Here is a 16355-nt window from a genome sequence, read left to right as displayed (position 1 = left end):
TGTGAATAAGCCTAAAACTGTAGCAGCACTACCTTACAGGGCAGAATATGCCAAAGAGCTTGAGACCTTTTGATACTCTAGGAGTACAACACCAGCACAGGAAAGCAACTCTCTAAGGGCATGGTTGTTGCTCTTCTACACCATTTCTTGCAGCGCTTTGCTAAAATGCCATCTTTTAGGTCATCTGTTGTCGGAGGCAAATGCCTTCTTGTCCCCTGCAGTTGCTACAAACTCGTCACTGCTATCGCATTTCACTGAATGATCCTGCTGCAGAACGGCATCCCATCTCTGCGGCCGGAAGCGGAAGTGGCGGGATATCTGCGGTGCTGTCACCCGGAAACGGAAGTGGCTGGGTTTCCATGGCGGCGGCTGTGGTGGCTGAGGTTCCCGTGCTATGGCGGCGGCTGCTAGATTATTTGCCCCGGGGGAGGCCTGTTTTGGCCGCGCTGCTCGGCCGACTCTCAGACCGCTTGACCCGACGCCGCGAAAGCCGCGCTCGCAGGTGAGGTGGTTGGCTTCGGGCCCCCATTATTCATTGGGGATGGCATTTAATGGTTCTCTGCAGCGCTTTTAACGGGGCCTATTGGAGGCCTCTCTAGTTGGAAGTAGTAGTTGCTGAGGTGTGCTTAGTGAGGGGAAGGACTAGTATATGTGTGAGAAATAATACTTGCATTTAGTGCAGCCTTGTTCATCCAGGTGGCTTCCGGATGTTTTGGACGTCAACTTCCTTCAGCCCCAGCTAGTATGTGAGGTGGAGTTGTAATCCAAAACATCTGGAGGGCGCCAGCCTGGGGAAGGCTCATCTAGTGTATATGGGCATGGGGTGGACTGGAAGGAGGAACAGTTGCATTTATATGTTTGTCTGTAAGGAGGGAGCAGAGAATAAGGTCTTGCCACCCAAATAGCACGTTTGGTGTGTGTGTTTTTTAATTATTTTCTGCTACTGCGTGGAAATACATTCAGAATGGTTAACAGTAAATGCAATAAAACAATTAAAAGTATTTATCAACAGCAGAAGTTAAAATACAGCAGATTAAAAACCTTAGGAGATTTAAAGCTGGATTTATGTAATGCTTTAAAAGGTTTGCACTGTGAGTTAACTCAACAAAACGAAACTGCTGATACCTACTTGAGATGCTTCTGAGGCCAACTCTCCACTTTGTTGTGGGTATATCAGTGTTTGTTGTTCAGTCGTTAAGTCGTGTCCGACTCTTCGTGACCCCATGGGCCATAGCACTCCAGGCCTTCCTGTCCTGCGCTCTCTCCCAGAGTGTGCTGAAGTTCATATTCATTGCATCAGTGATGCTATCTAGCCATCTTATCCTCTGCCATCCCCTTCTCCTTTTGCTTTCAATCTTTCCCAGCATCAGGGTTTTTTCCAGGGAGTTTTCTCATTAGGTGGCCAAAATATTTGAGCTTCAGCTTCAGTATCTGTCCTTCCAATGAGCACTCCGGGTTGATTTCCTTTAGTATTGACTGATTTGACCTCCTTGCAGTCCAGGGCACTCGTAAGAGTCTTCTCCAGCACCACAGTTCGAAAGCATCGATTCTTCGGCGCTCAGCCTTCCGTATAGTCCAGCTCTCACAGCCATATGTTGCTATTGGGAAAACCATAGCTTTGATTATACGGACCTTTGTCAGCAAGGTGATGTCTCTGCTTCTTACTATGCTGTTTAGGTTTGGCATAGCTTTCCTCCCAAGGAGCAAGCATCTTTTAATTTCATGGCTACGGTCACCGTCTGCGGTGATCTTGGAGCCCAAGAAAATAAAATCTGTCACTACTTCCATTTCTTCCCCTTCTATATGCCAGGAAGTGATAGGGCCAGATGCCATGATCTTAGTTTTTTTAATGTTGATTTCAAACCAGCTTTTGCACTCTCCCCTTTCACCTTCAACAAGAGGCTCTTGAGATGCTCTTTGCTTTCTGCCATTAGGGTGGGATCGTCTGCGTATCTGAGGTTGTTGATAATTCTCCCAGCAATCTTAATTCTGAGCTGTGATTCATGCAACCCGGCGTTTCTCATGATGTACTCTGCCTATAAGTTAAATAAGCAGGGCGACAATATGCAGCCTTGCCGTACTCCTTTCCCAATTTTGAACCAATCGGTTGTTCCATGTCCGGTTCTTACTGTTGCTTCTTGACCCTCGTACAGGTTTCTCAAGAGATGGGTAAGGTGGTCTGGTACTCCCATCTCTTTAAGAATTTGCCACAGTTTGTTGTGATCCACACCATCAAAGGCTTTAGCGTAGTCAATGAAGCAGAAATAGATGTTTTTCTGGAATTCTCTTGCTTTCTCCATGATCCAGCGAATGTTGGCGATTTGATCTCTAGTTCCTCTGCCTCTTGGAATCCCAGCTTGTATTTCCGGTAGTTCTCCGTTCATATGCTGCTGAAGCCTAGCTTGTAGGATTTTGAGCATAACCTTGCTGGCATGTGAAATGAATGCAACTGTATGGTAGTTTGAGCACTCTTTGGCATTGCCCTTCTTTGGAATTGGAATGTAAACTGACCTTTTCCAGTCTTGTGGCCACTGTTGAGTGTTCCAAATTTGTTGGCGTATTGAGTGCAGCACTTTAACAGCATCATCTTTTAGGATTTTAAATAGCTCAGCTGGAATACTGTCATCTCCGCTAGCTTTGTTGTTAGTAATGCTTCCTAAGGCCCACTTGACTTCACTCTCTAGGATGTCCGGCTCAAGTTCAGTGACTGCACTATCATGGCTATCAGGGACATTCAGATCTTTCCTGTATAGTTCTTCTGTATATTCTTTCCACCTCTTCTTAATCTCATCTGCTTCTGTTAGGTCCCTGCCTTCTTTGTCCTTTATCATGCCCGTCTTTGCACAAAACATTCCCTTGATATCTCTGATTTTCTTGAAAAGATCTCTAGTCTTCCCCATTCTATTGTTTTCCTCGATTTCTTTGCACTGTTCATTTAAGAAGGCCTTCTTGTCTCTCCTTGCTATTTTCTGGAAGTCTGCATTCAGTTGGATATATCTTCCCCTTTCTCCCTTGCTTTTCGCTTCCCTTCTTTCCTCAGCTACTTGTAAAGCCTCATCAGACAGCCACTTTGCTTTCTTGCATTTCTTTTTCTTTGGGATGGATTGAGTTGTTGCCTCCTGAACAATGTTACGGACCTCCGTCCATAGTTCCTCAGGCACTCTGTCTATCAGGTCTAATCCCTGAAATCTATTCCTCACCACCTGAAGTCTATTCCTGTATATTCATAAGGGATATGATTGAGGTTATACCTGAATGGTTTAGTGGTTTTCCCTACATTCTTCAATTTAAGCCGAAATTTTGTGATAAGAAGCTCATGATCTGAGCCACAGTCAGCTCCAGGTCTTGTTTTTACTGACTGTATAGAGTTTATCCATCTTTGGCTGCAAAGGACATAATCAATCTGATTTCGATATTGACTATCTGGTGATGTCCATGTGTAGAGTCGCCTCTTGTGCTCTTGGAAAAGAGTGTTTGCTATGATCAGCGTGTTCTCTTGGCAAAACTCTCTTAGCCTTTGTCCTGCTTCATTTTGTACACCAAGGCCATGCTTGCCTGTTATCCCGGTGATTTCTTGACTTCCTGCATTCCAATCCCCTATGATGAAGAGGACATCTTTTTTTGGTGTTAGTTCTAGAAGGTGTTGTAGGTCTTCATAGAACCGATCAACCTCAGCTTCTTTGGCATCAGTGGTTGGGGCATAGACTTGAATTACTGTGATATTGAATGGTTTGCCTTGGATTTGTACTGAGATCATTCTATCGTTTTTGAGATTGTACCTAGTACTGCTTTTCCCGCCCTTATGAGTGATAGTCCATTTCTTCTAAGGGATTCTTGCCCACAATAGTAGATATGATGGTCACCTGAATTGAATTCGCCCATGCCTGTCCATTTTAGTTCGCTGATTCCCAAGATGTCGATGTTCAGTCTTGCCATCTCATGTTTGACCACCTCCAGCTTACCTTGATTCATTGATCTGACATTCCAGGTTCCTAAACAATCTTGTTCTTTACAGCATCGGATTTTCTTTTCACCACCAGACACATCCACAGCTGAGTGTCCTTTCGGCTTTGGCCCAGCCGCTTCACTCTTTCTGGCGCTACTTGGAAATTCCCTCTGCTCTTCCCCAGTAGTATATTGGACACCTTCCGACCTGAGGGGCTCATCTTCCGGCGTCATATCTTTTAGCCTTGTGATATGTTCCATGGCGTTTTCTTGGCAAGAATACTGGAGTGGGTTGCCATTTCCTTCTCCAGTGGACCACATTTTGTCAGAACTCTCCACCATGACCTGTCTGTCTTGGGTGGCTGTGCGCGGCATAGCTTATGGCTTCACTGAGTTACGCAAGTCCCTTCGCCACAGCAAGGCAGTCATCCTTGAAGGGGTATATCAGTGTTACACTAGTATTTTCCCCAGAAAATGTATAAAGTGTGGAAAATATATGTGCATCTTTAAATGAATGTGCCTTGGAAACTTTATCAGGCTGGGAATGGATATATATGATGCTGGTGTGTTGACCACACTGTTGCATGTTTGCTGCAGGAAACATTGGTGTACACACAAGTTATTTTCCTTATAAAGCATGGAGTTTGTTTTATAAGCAAGGGCCTAAAAGGAAGGCTTTGAAATTCAAGTGGTGTGCTTTGATGTCATTTGTGGTAAGGCCACAGTTCCAGCACTTTTCTGCAAACTAGTTTCCTTTTGTTTAGACACATCAGTTGGATCCAGACTAGTCATATTTAGAGTAGACCCATTGAAATCAATGGAACTTAAGGTAGTCATGACTAACTTAATTCCCATTAATTTTAGTAGGTCTACCCTTAAGTATGATTTAGTATGGATCCAGCCCATTGTTTCTTCTTGAATTATGAACTACATGTGTGAGAAATATGGCCTGAGAAATATAACCTGTGTTCATTATGATGAATATCAGCCAAATGCTCCTCACATCTTTTCAGGAGAAATCGTCCAGTTGCACCAATGTAAAAAGAATTATATTCCAGACACTCAATTTTGTAAATAACACCCTTAACTCCATACTCCCCCTTATCCTCCACACAGATAGGGAGTTCCTGTGGCCAGCATTTGTTATCATACAGCTGAGACTTCACAAGATGTCTTTGTGTTATTGGAAGTACTTTGGATCTGATGCATTTTTGATATGTTGGGCCCAACGCATGTAGGAGGGCATACACTTGATTTGGTTTTCTCAACTGGACAGGAGGATGGTGATCTGAAAGTGGGGGGAATTAAAACCTGTCCCCTTGTCACGGTCACTTCCTATTGAGGTTTAGGCTCTTGGCAGCATTTCCCCTTTGTAAGGGTGGGGATATATTAAAATAGTCCATCCTCAGAGGCTAATGGATTCTCATGGATTCTAGAGGGCTCTGGGGGATTTTCCTGCTGGTATGGCTGGTGCTTCGGTTAAAGCCCTGGTTACTCTGTGGAGTGTAGAGATGAGTAGCACAGTTGCTCCCAAGCACCCTTTTCCTCTGAGTGGAGTCCAGGTAGCTCCCTGGGTGGCGGAAGACTCGTGCAGAGTCTGACTGAACATCGAGCCTATTCTGCGGCAGTGAGGATGGCAAAGAGGGCATTCTTCTCCACCAACACTGCATCTTCTCAGTATCATTCAGTGGAGCTTTTCCGAATGTTTCATGGCGTTTTGTAATCTGGGCCAGAGAGAGAAATGTTGGAAACCTCAGTAGCATGGTGTGACAAGTTTGCACGACAGTATGAAAATAAAGTCGCTCGCATTCATCAGGACTTGAACACCACAGTTAATGCAGTTCTTGTTCGGTGTTATTGGATGAGTTTTGGTTGTTGAGGCCTGAGGATGCGAACAAGGTGCTTGACCAAGTCCGGTCAACCACCTGTGTGCTTGCCCTTTGCGGCTTATTACATCTAATAGGGAGGGGATGTCTAGCTGGGTTGTCAACTTCTTGAGAAAGGGAGTGGTACTAGCCACTTTAAAGGAGGCAAGTATTAGCCTATTTCTGAAAAAGCCTAACATGGACCCGGAAGATGTTAACAACAATAGGCCAGTTGTTAATAACCCCTTTGTGGGAAAGATGCTTGAGTGGGTGGTTGCTGGCCAACTCCAGGCACTCTTGAATGAAACTGATTATCTAGATCCAGTTCAATCCGGCTTCAGGCCTGGTTTTTGAAGACAAACTGCTTGGTCACCCTGTGGGATGACCTTTGCTGAGAGAAGGGCAGGGAGAGTGTTGATTCTCTTGACCTCTCAGCAGCTTTCAGTACCATCGATCATAGTGGCCTTCTGGATAGGCTATCTAGGTTGGGAGTTGGAGGTACTTCCAGAAAATTATGCTGGGGTATTATTGCTCTGTCCCTTGGCAGTTATGCCATGGGGCAGGGGTCCCCAGTGTGGCACCCACGGGCAACATGGCACCCACGGGCACCTGTGAAGGGGCATCCCAGATTTTTTTTACTTTTTACTTTTTTGTATTTTTTAATATATGTACATGGATTTATATGAAACGTTTACAACTTTCTTGCAATTATACATAGGCTTCAACAAAAGTGGACCAAATATCTAAATAAGTATCCATTTGAAGGTGGTATATATATACCACCTGTTCAAATATTGAAAGTGTTATAAGGTCCTCAATCCATTGCACTGTAGGAAGTGAGTGTTAATCCTTTCAATATCAATCTTTTCGCTGTCAGAAGGGTGCAGAGAATCCATTTATGCTGACTATTTGTTAATTTCTATGAAGCAGATAAATAATTTAAATGCACATGTACATCAGTGAATATTAAAGACTTTTCCAGTACAAAATTTATCTGTAATAACCTCCCCTCAAAAAGAAGCAGCTACTGGATGTTGCCAAAACATATGTGTAAAAGAAGCATTCGCTGTATTGCATCACCAGGAATTAACTGAATTGGACAATCCCTTATTAAAGAGGCATTGTGCTGTCCAATAGACATGAAACTTTTTTTTTTTTTTTTTGCTGAATAAGACGCAGCCTAAGATCCATAGATGCTACAGATAGGGCCAAAGTGGCACTCTACTAATTAGCCATTTTGTGGTGGTGCCCACAGCAGTTCCTTAAATTTGCAAATGTGCCCATGGATCCAAAAAGGTTGGGGACCCCTGCCATGATGTGTCACCCCAGTTGTGGAATGACCTCCCTAGAGAGGCTGCCTGGCGCCTGCATTGTAGTCTTTTCGGTGCCAGGTAAAGACCTTATTTCCCCAGGCTTCTTAGCCCTACAATTTTAAAAATTGTGTTAATGCAGTTTTAGAACTTTGTACTCCTGCTGGCTTTTATCTTGGTTACTTCGTTGGCTTTAAATCATAAACTTAGGGTTTTATATTATGTTTTACTATGTTATTGTATTTTATGCTATTTTATGCTTTTAAGGTTTGTCTTGTTAACTGCCCGGCGAGCTTCGACTAATGGGTGGTATAGAAATGTAATAAATATGTCCTTTCACTAATCTAGGACTCCTAAAATCCCTGAAGATTACACTTACCAAAATTGCTTTCTCTGCAATAATTGCTTTCTCTGCTTGCTGACATTTCTCTGGACCCTTCCTCATCCAGGGTCTGGATAACTCCTTTCTGCATGTATTATGATGATTATTTGGTAAAATTTGTTTTGCAGTTTCCAAAAGCACTATGATAGAATGCCACATAAGATACAAAATAGTTCCTATAGAACATTAAGAGTGTGTAGTTGCTTAAAGTGGTAGGTTACCAAACTGATACAGGTAATATATAATTAGCACATACATATCTGAGATAATTGTTTCCTCCAACTATAATGGGAGTGATACTGCCATTGTTTACTGGTTATTGGAGGAAGCAGGAGCCTTCGAAATCTCATTTGGCCACCTGCCAGTGAACACCAGCGGCAACCTCCTTCCCAGCCTTGAAATAAAGAGGAAAAAGAATCTTTCAGATGGAGAATGGAGTACTTTCTCTACAGAGCCTTTCACAAAGTATGGCTTGCAACCACAACATCATGTAATGGAGCTGTGTGCATCTTTGGAACCTGCTGTGTTTCTAAGAATTCTTTCAGAAATACATATTTTTCTTTTCAACTAAAAAAAATTAGTATCCCCCTTGTAAGCCACTTTGTTTTCTATCTTTATTCAAATATAATGACTTGTTTTGATCCTTGACTGTTTTAAAAATCCTTCTTTAGGCTAGCAGGTGAACTAATTTTAAAACAGGTAGTTTTAAAACAACTTCTTTCAGTACCAAAGTCTGTCCTGCCTGAAGACTTTAAGATATATTTCAAGGACAGCACTCATAATACTATTGTTTCATTGGCTTTTTTAGTTAGAATAAGAGGCACAGTACACAAGGGGGTTCTAGTCCCCACTTGGCCATGGAAGCTCACTGGGTGACTTTGGGCCAGTCACAGACTCTCAGCCCAACCTACCTCACAGGGTTGTTGTTGTGAGGATACAACGGTGAGGAGGAGGATAATGTAAGCCGCCTTGAGTTCCTTGCGAGAGGGAGAAAGGCGGGGTATAAATGCAATAAATAAATAAATAAATAAATAAATTCACTGCTTCATGGCTAGCGGATCATGCATACATGTTCCATGTAGTTCCTTCTGATGTGGTTGTGTATGTATTTGATTCCTTCCCCCCCAATTTGCTTTTCTGTGGATTGTGTCATCCCGTTCTGTCAACAGTGTTTTTCTGAAGCTTTGTCACTAGAATGGTAGCAGTACCATCTGTTACAGCATTCTTGCAGCTGCCCTGTTACATTGTGAGTTTTACAAACTGCTTCCAGGATTTGGAACACATTAATTTTTACTCAAAGTACTTTTTGTTTTACTAGTTTTGTTTGTCTTGTTTTCTCAGGGACTGATGATATACTCCCCAAAGGCTACTATAATAATGGCAGCAACAATAATAGGCAGCTGGTACTTATGCATAATGGGTAGACTAAGAAAATAGCTGTGACTGGATGTGCAGTGTCTTGCTTAAGCTTCAAGAATTGTGTGCAAAGGTTGCCAAGAGGAGTGGATGAAACCATCAAGACTTTCCTCTCACTTCTGCAGGTAGTCTCCAGGATCTCCATTGGGTGAATGGATCTGGTGTTGTTTGTGTGTCTGAAATTGACCTCTCTTTGTTGATTTCATTTTTCCCCTTCTACAGTGTCTGGTTGTAGATGTGAGGGGGAACTCTTGTCAATTTGATCTGACTCCTTCCTCTTGGCTCTGCACAGCTGAGTCTACAGCTGCATTGGAGATAAATAGCAAGTGCAATTCCAAAACAGCAGGGAGAATCAGTGAGCCATTCTCTGTCAATTTCTTACTCTGGAAGGCTAGGATTATATGACCATGGTAAATACAAAGCAAACAACAGTGGGCATAGGTGGGTGAGCTGACTATCACAGATCACATCATAAGACAGCACGCTGGAAGGAGAGGTAGAGATTCGTAGGTAACTGAACCTTAGTAACAATATTATAAGTGGGAAAACACTTACCAGGTGGCATTACCAGGTAATAATCATATTCTTATATAAAGTGAGTGTTGATAACTACTAGCAATTGAGCATTTTAAAAAAGTATGCCATGACATTCCCGTAATCCAGCAATTGTGTGCTTTTATGTTCATACATTTGAACACACTGTTCATGTTACCTTTGTAATTCATACCTTATGATTAAACGTTGTTTATTCAGAACCTAAGTGACTGTATTTGATCTTACTAACTGTAAGAAAGAAAAACTGTGTAAACAAGAGGGCATACACCTGGCTTCCCTGAATCTAGTGTCTTGATTTAAAGCTATAACATTAACCAACACCCCAGACAAACATAATTCTTCTTATAAATCTCTTCCTGCTGGTAATGCTATGTTGCTCAGGTACTTGGGCCGGGAGAAACCACTTTCAGCAAATGCTGATGTTTTCACATGAAGTATCTTTTTTTTTTTTTTGCTGTATTGAATTGCAGCACTCGTTAAGAATCCACACATCAAGCAAAGCCTGTAGTTGTTCACTGTGAAGGTACAGTGCTAAAGGCTGTATTTTCTTTTTTTCTCTTTATTTTATTTAAAAATATTTCTGTCCTGGTCTACAGCTCCAAAGGGTTCCCAGAGTGGCTAACAATTAAAGCAGTACTTTAAAAAAACAATCATTCATATCTGTCATCCATGCAAATGGTTCTCAAAATATGATGGCTGCAGTCCTTTGTATTCTTTTTCTTTGTAAGAACCTAAACTTGGCAGCATATAATTAAATACTAAAGTATCAAAAAGAGAAGGCTGCATCAAAGACTGGCTTTTCGTCAGCCTCCTATCATATGTGGGCGCACCAGCGTTTCATCATGTTTACATACATTTGTTGTAGATGTCCGAACTGAACAATGTTTTATCTTTTTATGTAGCATCTTCATGATTCCATTAAATTTTTCTAATCAGCATTGTGGTCTAGAGGCTTGATTTAAGAATTTGGAAGATCTTGGGTCATAAGAAAAATACTCTTAACTTGCTGGGTTGTTCACAGGTTAAAAGATAATGTATGCAAAGCATTTTGTACGACATAAAATGTACACAATGAACTAGTTCCTGGTTTCTTTCCCAACATGTGAGAAAGAGTCTGAACTATATTTTGGTGAGTCTTGCATTATCTGGGGAAAACTATTTGCTGCCAGCATTAGAGGAAGTACATTGTATTCACTTCATTTATTTTTTTCAGCAGATGTTCTGACTTCTTCCCTTCACGCCAACTCCTCTGTGTACAGTAAAACTTACTGTATTCAAAACAAATCTTTATTTTTAAAAGCTATATTCTAAAGCAATGATCAACAATGATTTCTGTGTTTAAAAACTTCTTCCCTTGGCCCCTCTTCCAAATCTTTGGATGGCTTCCAAGTTGTAATTTTGTTGCCAATTTCCATAAAGTATCAATTGCTGGAAAAGTGTCTGGATGGGTTAAATGTGGTCTGCAGAGCAAAGAGGCCCAAGAGACATGGGGATCTGTACAGCACAAGTGCAGAATCTGTACTTCCAATATAAATTTTAGTACCTTTCATGGGAATAAATTCCTTGATTTCTATGGTTGCTCAGGGAAATTATCAAATCAGGGGTCCCCAATGTTGGGTCCATGGGCACCCAATATTTTTAATTTTTTAATCCCCCCATTTTTAAAAATATACATACATGGATTTGTATGAAATGCATACAACTTTCTAGAAGTTACGCATGGGCTGCAACAAAAGTGGACCAAATATCCAAATAAGTACCCATTTGAAAGTGACATCTATATGCCACCTTTTCAAATACGGAAAGTGTTGTAAGGTCCTCAGTCCGTTGCGTTATAGGAAGTGTTTATTCCTCCAATATTTCAATATCAGTCTTTTAGCTGTCAAAAGGGTGAAGAGAATCTGTTTACGCTGACCATTTGTTAATTTCCGTGAAGCAGGTAAATAATTTAAAAGAGCGTGTACATCAGTGAATATTAAAGACTGTTCCAGTACAATATTTTTCTGTGTAATAACCTCCCCGCAAAAAGAAGCAACTACTGGACATTGGCAAAACATGTTTAAAAGAAGCATTTACTGTATTGCATCACCAGCAATTAGCTGAATTAGGCAATCCCTTATTATAGAATCATAGAATCATAGAATAGTAGGGCTGGAAGGGGCCTACAAGGCCATCGAGTCCAACCCCCTGCTCAGTGCAGGAATCCAAGAGACATTGCAGTGTCCAATAGACGTGAACTGAATTTTTTGCTGAATAAGACGCAGCCATGCTTCCTGAGGCTGAAGGGAGCTGAAGTCCAAAATATCTGGTGGACTCCAGGTTGGGGAAGGCTATCCTAAAGCAACGAAGTGACTTTAGATCTGTAAAGTGGGTTAAAAAGAATAAGTCTTGTTTATTTTTAATTTCCCCCCAAAACCCCTGGGAAAAACCTGGTTTTTTTTCCATAGCTTCAAAATTTCTGGAAATGTTACATCTCTGTGCCACACTAAATGCTCTACTGCAAGTGAACCTCATGAGCATGTAATGGCAATTGGTATACTTTCTTTAGAAGCAGCTTTCCTTTTGATCTGATCTGGCCCCCATGTTCCTGTGAAAGGAAGATAGCAGCAAGAAGGGTAAACGTTCATACAATTTGTAGTATCCAGTAAACATGACTCAGTTAAAACAAGGGAAAGCAAAAGTTTGAGGCCACATGTTCATGCTTAGCCTTTTAAGTATCTAGTTTAAGGAAGTTACCCTCAAGCCTTTATTGTTCATTGCATCAGTATGTTAACAATAAAACTTGTTTCCCAGATTCAGTCACAATCTATGCAGAAATACAGTAATACACACTCAGGCATTCCAGTGAATCAAGAGCTGTTGGCAGAAGTCACTGTGTTGTGGCTCGTGTGTGGGTGAACACCACCATGAGGTATATCCTGTAATCTCTCCTCGCCTCTGGTGAAGTAACTGAGGTTTAACAAGAATTGTGTTGCTTGAGCTCATTTTATCACGATATTAGTCAAAGCCGCACTTCCTAAAAATAGAAGTTCCAAAACCCCCAGATTTATACATAGCAGATGCTTCAAATTCAGAAAAGAGAGCGAGACCCCTGTGCAGTTCATTTTCCTTTCTAGGTAATTTTGTCCTTACACTTGTGCCTGAAGTGTCATTTTCTAGTTTAGGCTACCTGTTCGATGACATGGGGCGTGTTAGCTGTTTTTGGTATATGAATGGCATTTTTAAAATAGTCCACTTGCAGCTACTTTCAGTTTATCTGTTTTAACAGAAAAAGTTCTTCTGTTCTATCACCCCAGTTTCATTAATAGGAAAAAGATTTACCATGCATTCGTTTAACTTTTCACGGGTGGGGCCTTGAAAAACCTCAGACATAAAGAGGAGGTCTTTGTATGCTTCAGGGCTGCTAGTTCTTTTCTTTCTGAATAGGATCAGCACCTTCACACGCTTCCTGGCAGTGTTGAATAATTCTTGAATATTGGAAAATGTTTAAAAAGCTGATTGTGATGTGGCACTATGCTCTATGGAAAATAAAACTGAAGCTCTGTTTTATGTACTCCTTTACATGTGTGTAAAGAAGCTAGCTTTGAGCTCCTACTCTGTGTTAATTTCTTAAAGTGGACAATATTATTTGCGTTCACCAGGAAAAAAGCAAACTTTAAGGCAGCCTTAACTCTGTGGTTCCTAATATAAAGAAAATGAAAGATCTCTGTAGTCCTCTGTATTGTCCTGTACTGCATATGTATGAATTAATAAAGTTTGTGGGTGAGAGGGTTGATGTACCTTCAGAGGAAATAGGTCCAGTTATGGATCAATGGAATATATTGATCATGTTATATAAATGACTGAGCACAAATTGGCCATGTTTGCACATCACAATAAACCAGAATGCTTCAGAATTCTGGCTTTTTGTGAACAAGCTACCTTGCTGCTTTTTAATTGCCTGTTCAACGACAGCAGAAGGGAAGTATTTCTTGAAGTTCTCCTTTTAGTCTAAGGCGAATGGAAAGTTTCCTTCCAAGTTACTGTAACCCAGTATTGCCAAAGAACTGCCCTGTCCCCACAAACTGTTGAAAAACAAAATAGCTAGGAATTCTTGCACACGCTGAGTCAGGTCTCCATTGTGATGAATAGGCTGTGACAAACTGGTGGGCTTTCTGGGAAATGCAGTGGCAAACTGTCTGGGTTTTTTTTGTGCAAGGATGCTTGCAAACATTTTATCATGAAGCAAATAAGTGAAATCATCTTCCTGGAATCTGTGGTCATTTGAGCTTTGGACCAAGAGTTCCTCATAACCAAGAGTTCCTCATAAAATTCTGGTAAAGTCCATGCATGTGGAGGCTTGTAGTGGAGTTGTCATGGCAAATCAAAACCACAGAGCAGTGTGGGATCAGCTGCTTGTAAGCTATCTACTGGGAGAATTTTGTGTCTGAGGAAATGCTTTGTTAATGTACAATTATGTAAATATAACAGTGACTTTGACAGAAGTTGTTTTCTTTACGCTAATTTGACTTTTTTTGGTTTCGGAATTCTTCCCAAAATGTCAGCCAAGGCTGCAAAAATGCCCAAAGCCTAGAAATTGGGTGCTGGTGCATAGCATTCTTCGGCCCCTGTTTCAGCTTTGCTGATAATTGTGTGGTAATGTATGGTGGTTTTGTAATAGTGGACCTAGGCTTATGTTGTGTCTTTCTTATATATGGCCTTTTTGGAATAAATGCCAGAGGAAAGGTCAGCATGTAACCATTTATACAAAATCCACATTAGTGTAACCTTTATTAGGCTAATTCAACCATCAAAAATGTGCAAGCTTTCAAGTTCTCTTCATCAGGCAAGGCTACAAAAAACTGGTTGGGGTTGGGAAATTGGATTGGGAGGCTGCATGGTCAGTCTTAAGATGGGGAAGCGGGAGGAAGGTTTGCAGACATTCACATTAGGCTCTACAAGCTGATGTGATAGTTTTAGGTTTCGTCTGGAATTGCCTGTGGGGCTGCTGGGCACAAGAAAAAAGCAAACAATGGTTGAACCCCCATTTTTTAAAAAATCCAGCTCTTACTCAGAACTGTCTCCATCCTGGTTCCTTGACTAATGGAAAACAGAAGTAGAGAGATCTAGGCAGTCTTTATATTAGCAAAGCCAGGTATACTTTTAGGTGCTGTACTAGGTATAACAAAATCAAAACTCTGACCATGCAGACATTATGACTTCAACATCGTCAGTCTCTCCCCGCCCCTCCCCCTGCCTATTTTTTGTAACATTTTGCCTGATGAAAAGATCTGGAGATTTCAGGCATGCACAGATTTGTCATGTTTGAATTGGCTTATTAAATATATTATGATAATATGGATTTCGGGATTTTCCAATGGCCAGCACAGCTAACTTTGCTTTTTATGTGACTTGGAGAATATTTATACAGTAGATACAACTAGGGTACAGTAAAAGCAATCGGCTGAAGAAAAACCCTGCCAAGAACTGGTATTGTATTGTATTTTATTCTTTTAAATCCATGAGTTGTATTTTGTATTTTTAGCTGTATTGTATTTTAGTCATTTAACTGTTTATAATCCATCCAGAGAACATTGGATATTGAATGGATTAAAAATATTATAAATAAATAACTGAAACATGGACTGATACTGTAAGCGGTCACCTTGGATGTTATTACTCCACTAGCTGTGTTCTTACAGTGCTTTCTGTTGCTGTTCCTGAGTGTAGGTCAGCTTTATTATTTTTCTCAGAGCCTCTGCTCCTTAACCTTGATGAGAAGTTACTGACATATAGGTCAGGTGCCCGCCCTTCTTTGCCTGCAGTATGGTGTTTCCCTTCTTGGCAGAAGTGACCTAGTGGTGACTAATGTAGATGAAAGGCAGATGTGTAGTGCTTTAGTGTTGACTATCCCTTTGCTCACGCACCTGGAGACTGCGAGAGAAAATAATACTTTCCTATATGCAACATAACCCACCTTTTTCTCTTATTAGGTCATCATGGCTGCTGTTGGCCCCGCTACTCTCTCCTGCTGTTCCTCAGCGAACAGTCCCGCCTTGTTGCCTCTGTCCTGAGGGATCGCATAGGTTTCACTGGATCAGAAATTTAGTCCCACAGTTTGGAATTGTCAGCTCCCGTGTCAAGGTGCTTTCATCCCCAGCTGAATTCTATGAACTTATGAAGGTGATTGGCATATCTGTAGTACATGTACTTTATGAATGTGGGGTGGCAAGACAGTAGAGATCTCAAAAGGTGGCATTTTCTTTGTGTCTGTCACCACTTTCATTGTATCACATTAAAAATGGCAGCTTAGAATGTCAGAAAAGTGCAGTTGTACTGCTCTAGTTGTACTGCTGTTCTTAAACAGCTTTCTCAAGCTTATGGATCACAATGATCTTGCTTTACTGTTCCATAGTGAATGGGTCAGTATGGCTTTCTTCTTGTAAACAAGCATTCCTAGGACCCAGTTAGAACCAGTATGTGTAGAGGAAAACTCTTTTTTCCAAATAGTATACTGTTTTCTTCTGGATATGGTGAGATAGGAAAGGCCATAGCTCAGACTGGAGAGGGGCTAATACTCAGTGTTCGAGCACATTCTTTGCTTGTTTAAAGTGCCAGGTTCAATTCCTGGCATCTCCAGTTAAAAAGTTGGATAGCACAGGTGGGAAAGACTCTTGTCTAAAACCTTGGAGAGCCTCTTTCAGTCTAAGCAGCTGGTACTAGCGTTATAGACCAGTGGTCTGTCTTGGTATAAGACTGCTGCATATGACGTTTCAGACATTTTAAATGAAGGAAGTAGGAGTGCTTTTTTGTCCACTCTGAGAGACATAGCATGCGTCATTGCATTTTACGGAGAATAAAATTGTGCTTTCACCTTATTATGAGAAGGACAGATCTGTTGGC

General features: G+C 41.3%; 1 protein-coding gene across 18 annotated transcripts in view; it reads left to right on the top strand.

The window, feature by feature from the left end:
- The first annotated feature begins 341 nt into the window (after window positions 1-341).
- PGS1 (phosphatidylglycerophosphate synthase 1) overlaps window positions 342-16355 on the top strand; it is a 39328-nt gene continuing 23314 nt past the window's right edge. For 12 of the 18 annotated variants that reach the window (XR_014788242.1, XR_014788243.1, XR_014788244.1 and 9 more), the window contains exons 1-2: window positions 342-502; window positions 15446-15635. Coding sequence is in view for 13 of the 18 variants with exons in the window: in XM_084837755.1 (XP_084693881.1) it covers window positions 360-502; window positions 15446-15635 (333 nt within the window). In the remaining 5 variants the exon portion in view is untranslated. The remainder of the gene's footprint in view (window positions 503-15445; window positions 15636-16355) is intronic. The other 6 variants (XM_084837765.1, XM_084837764.1, XM_084837762.1 and 3 more) reach the window with 1 other exon arrangement.

The sequence above is a fragment of the Heloderma suspectum genome, chromosome 2 (genome assembly GCF_057233095.1).
Source record: "Heloderma suspectum isolate Gila_16-S chromosome 2, 16-S_ref, whole genome shotgun sequence".
Classification (NCBI taxonomy): Eukaryota; Metazoa; Chordata; class Lepidosauria; order Squamata; family Helodermatidae; genus Heloderma; species Heloderma suspectum.
Note: the sequence above shows the minus strand (reverse complement) of the source record. Positions and strands in the feature narration are given on the sequence as shown.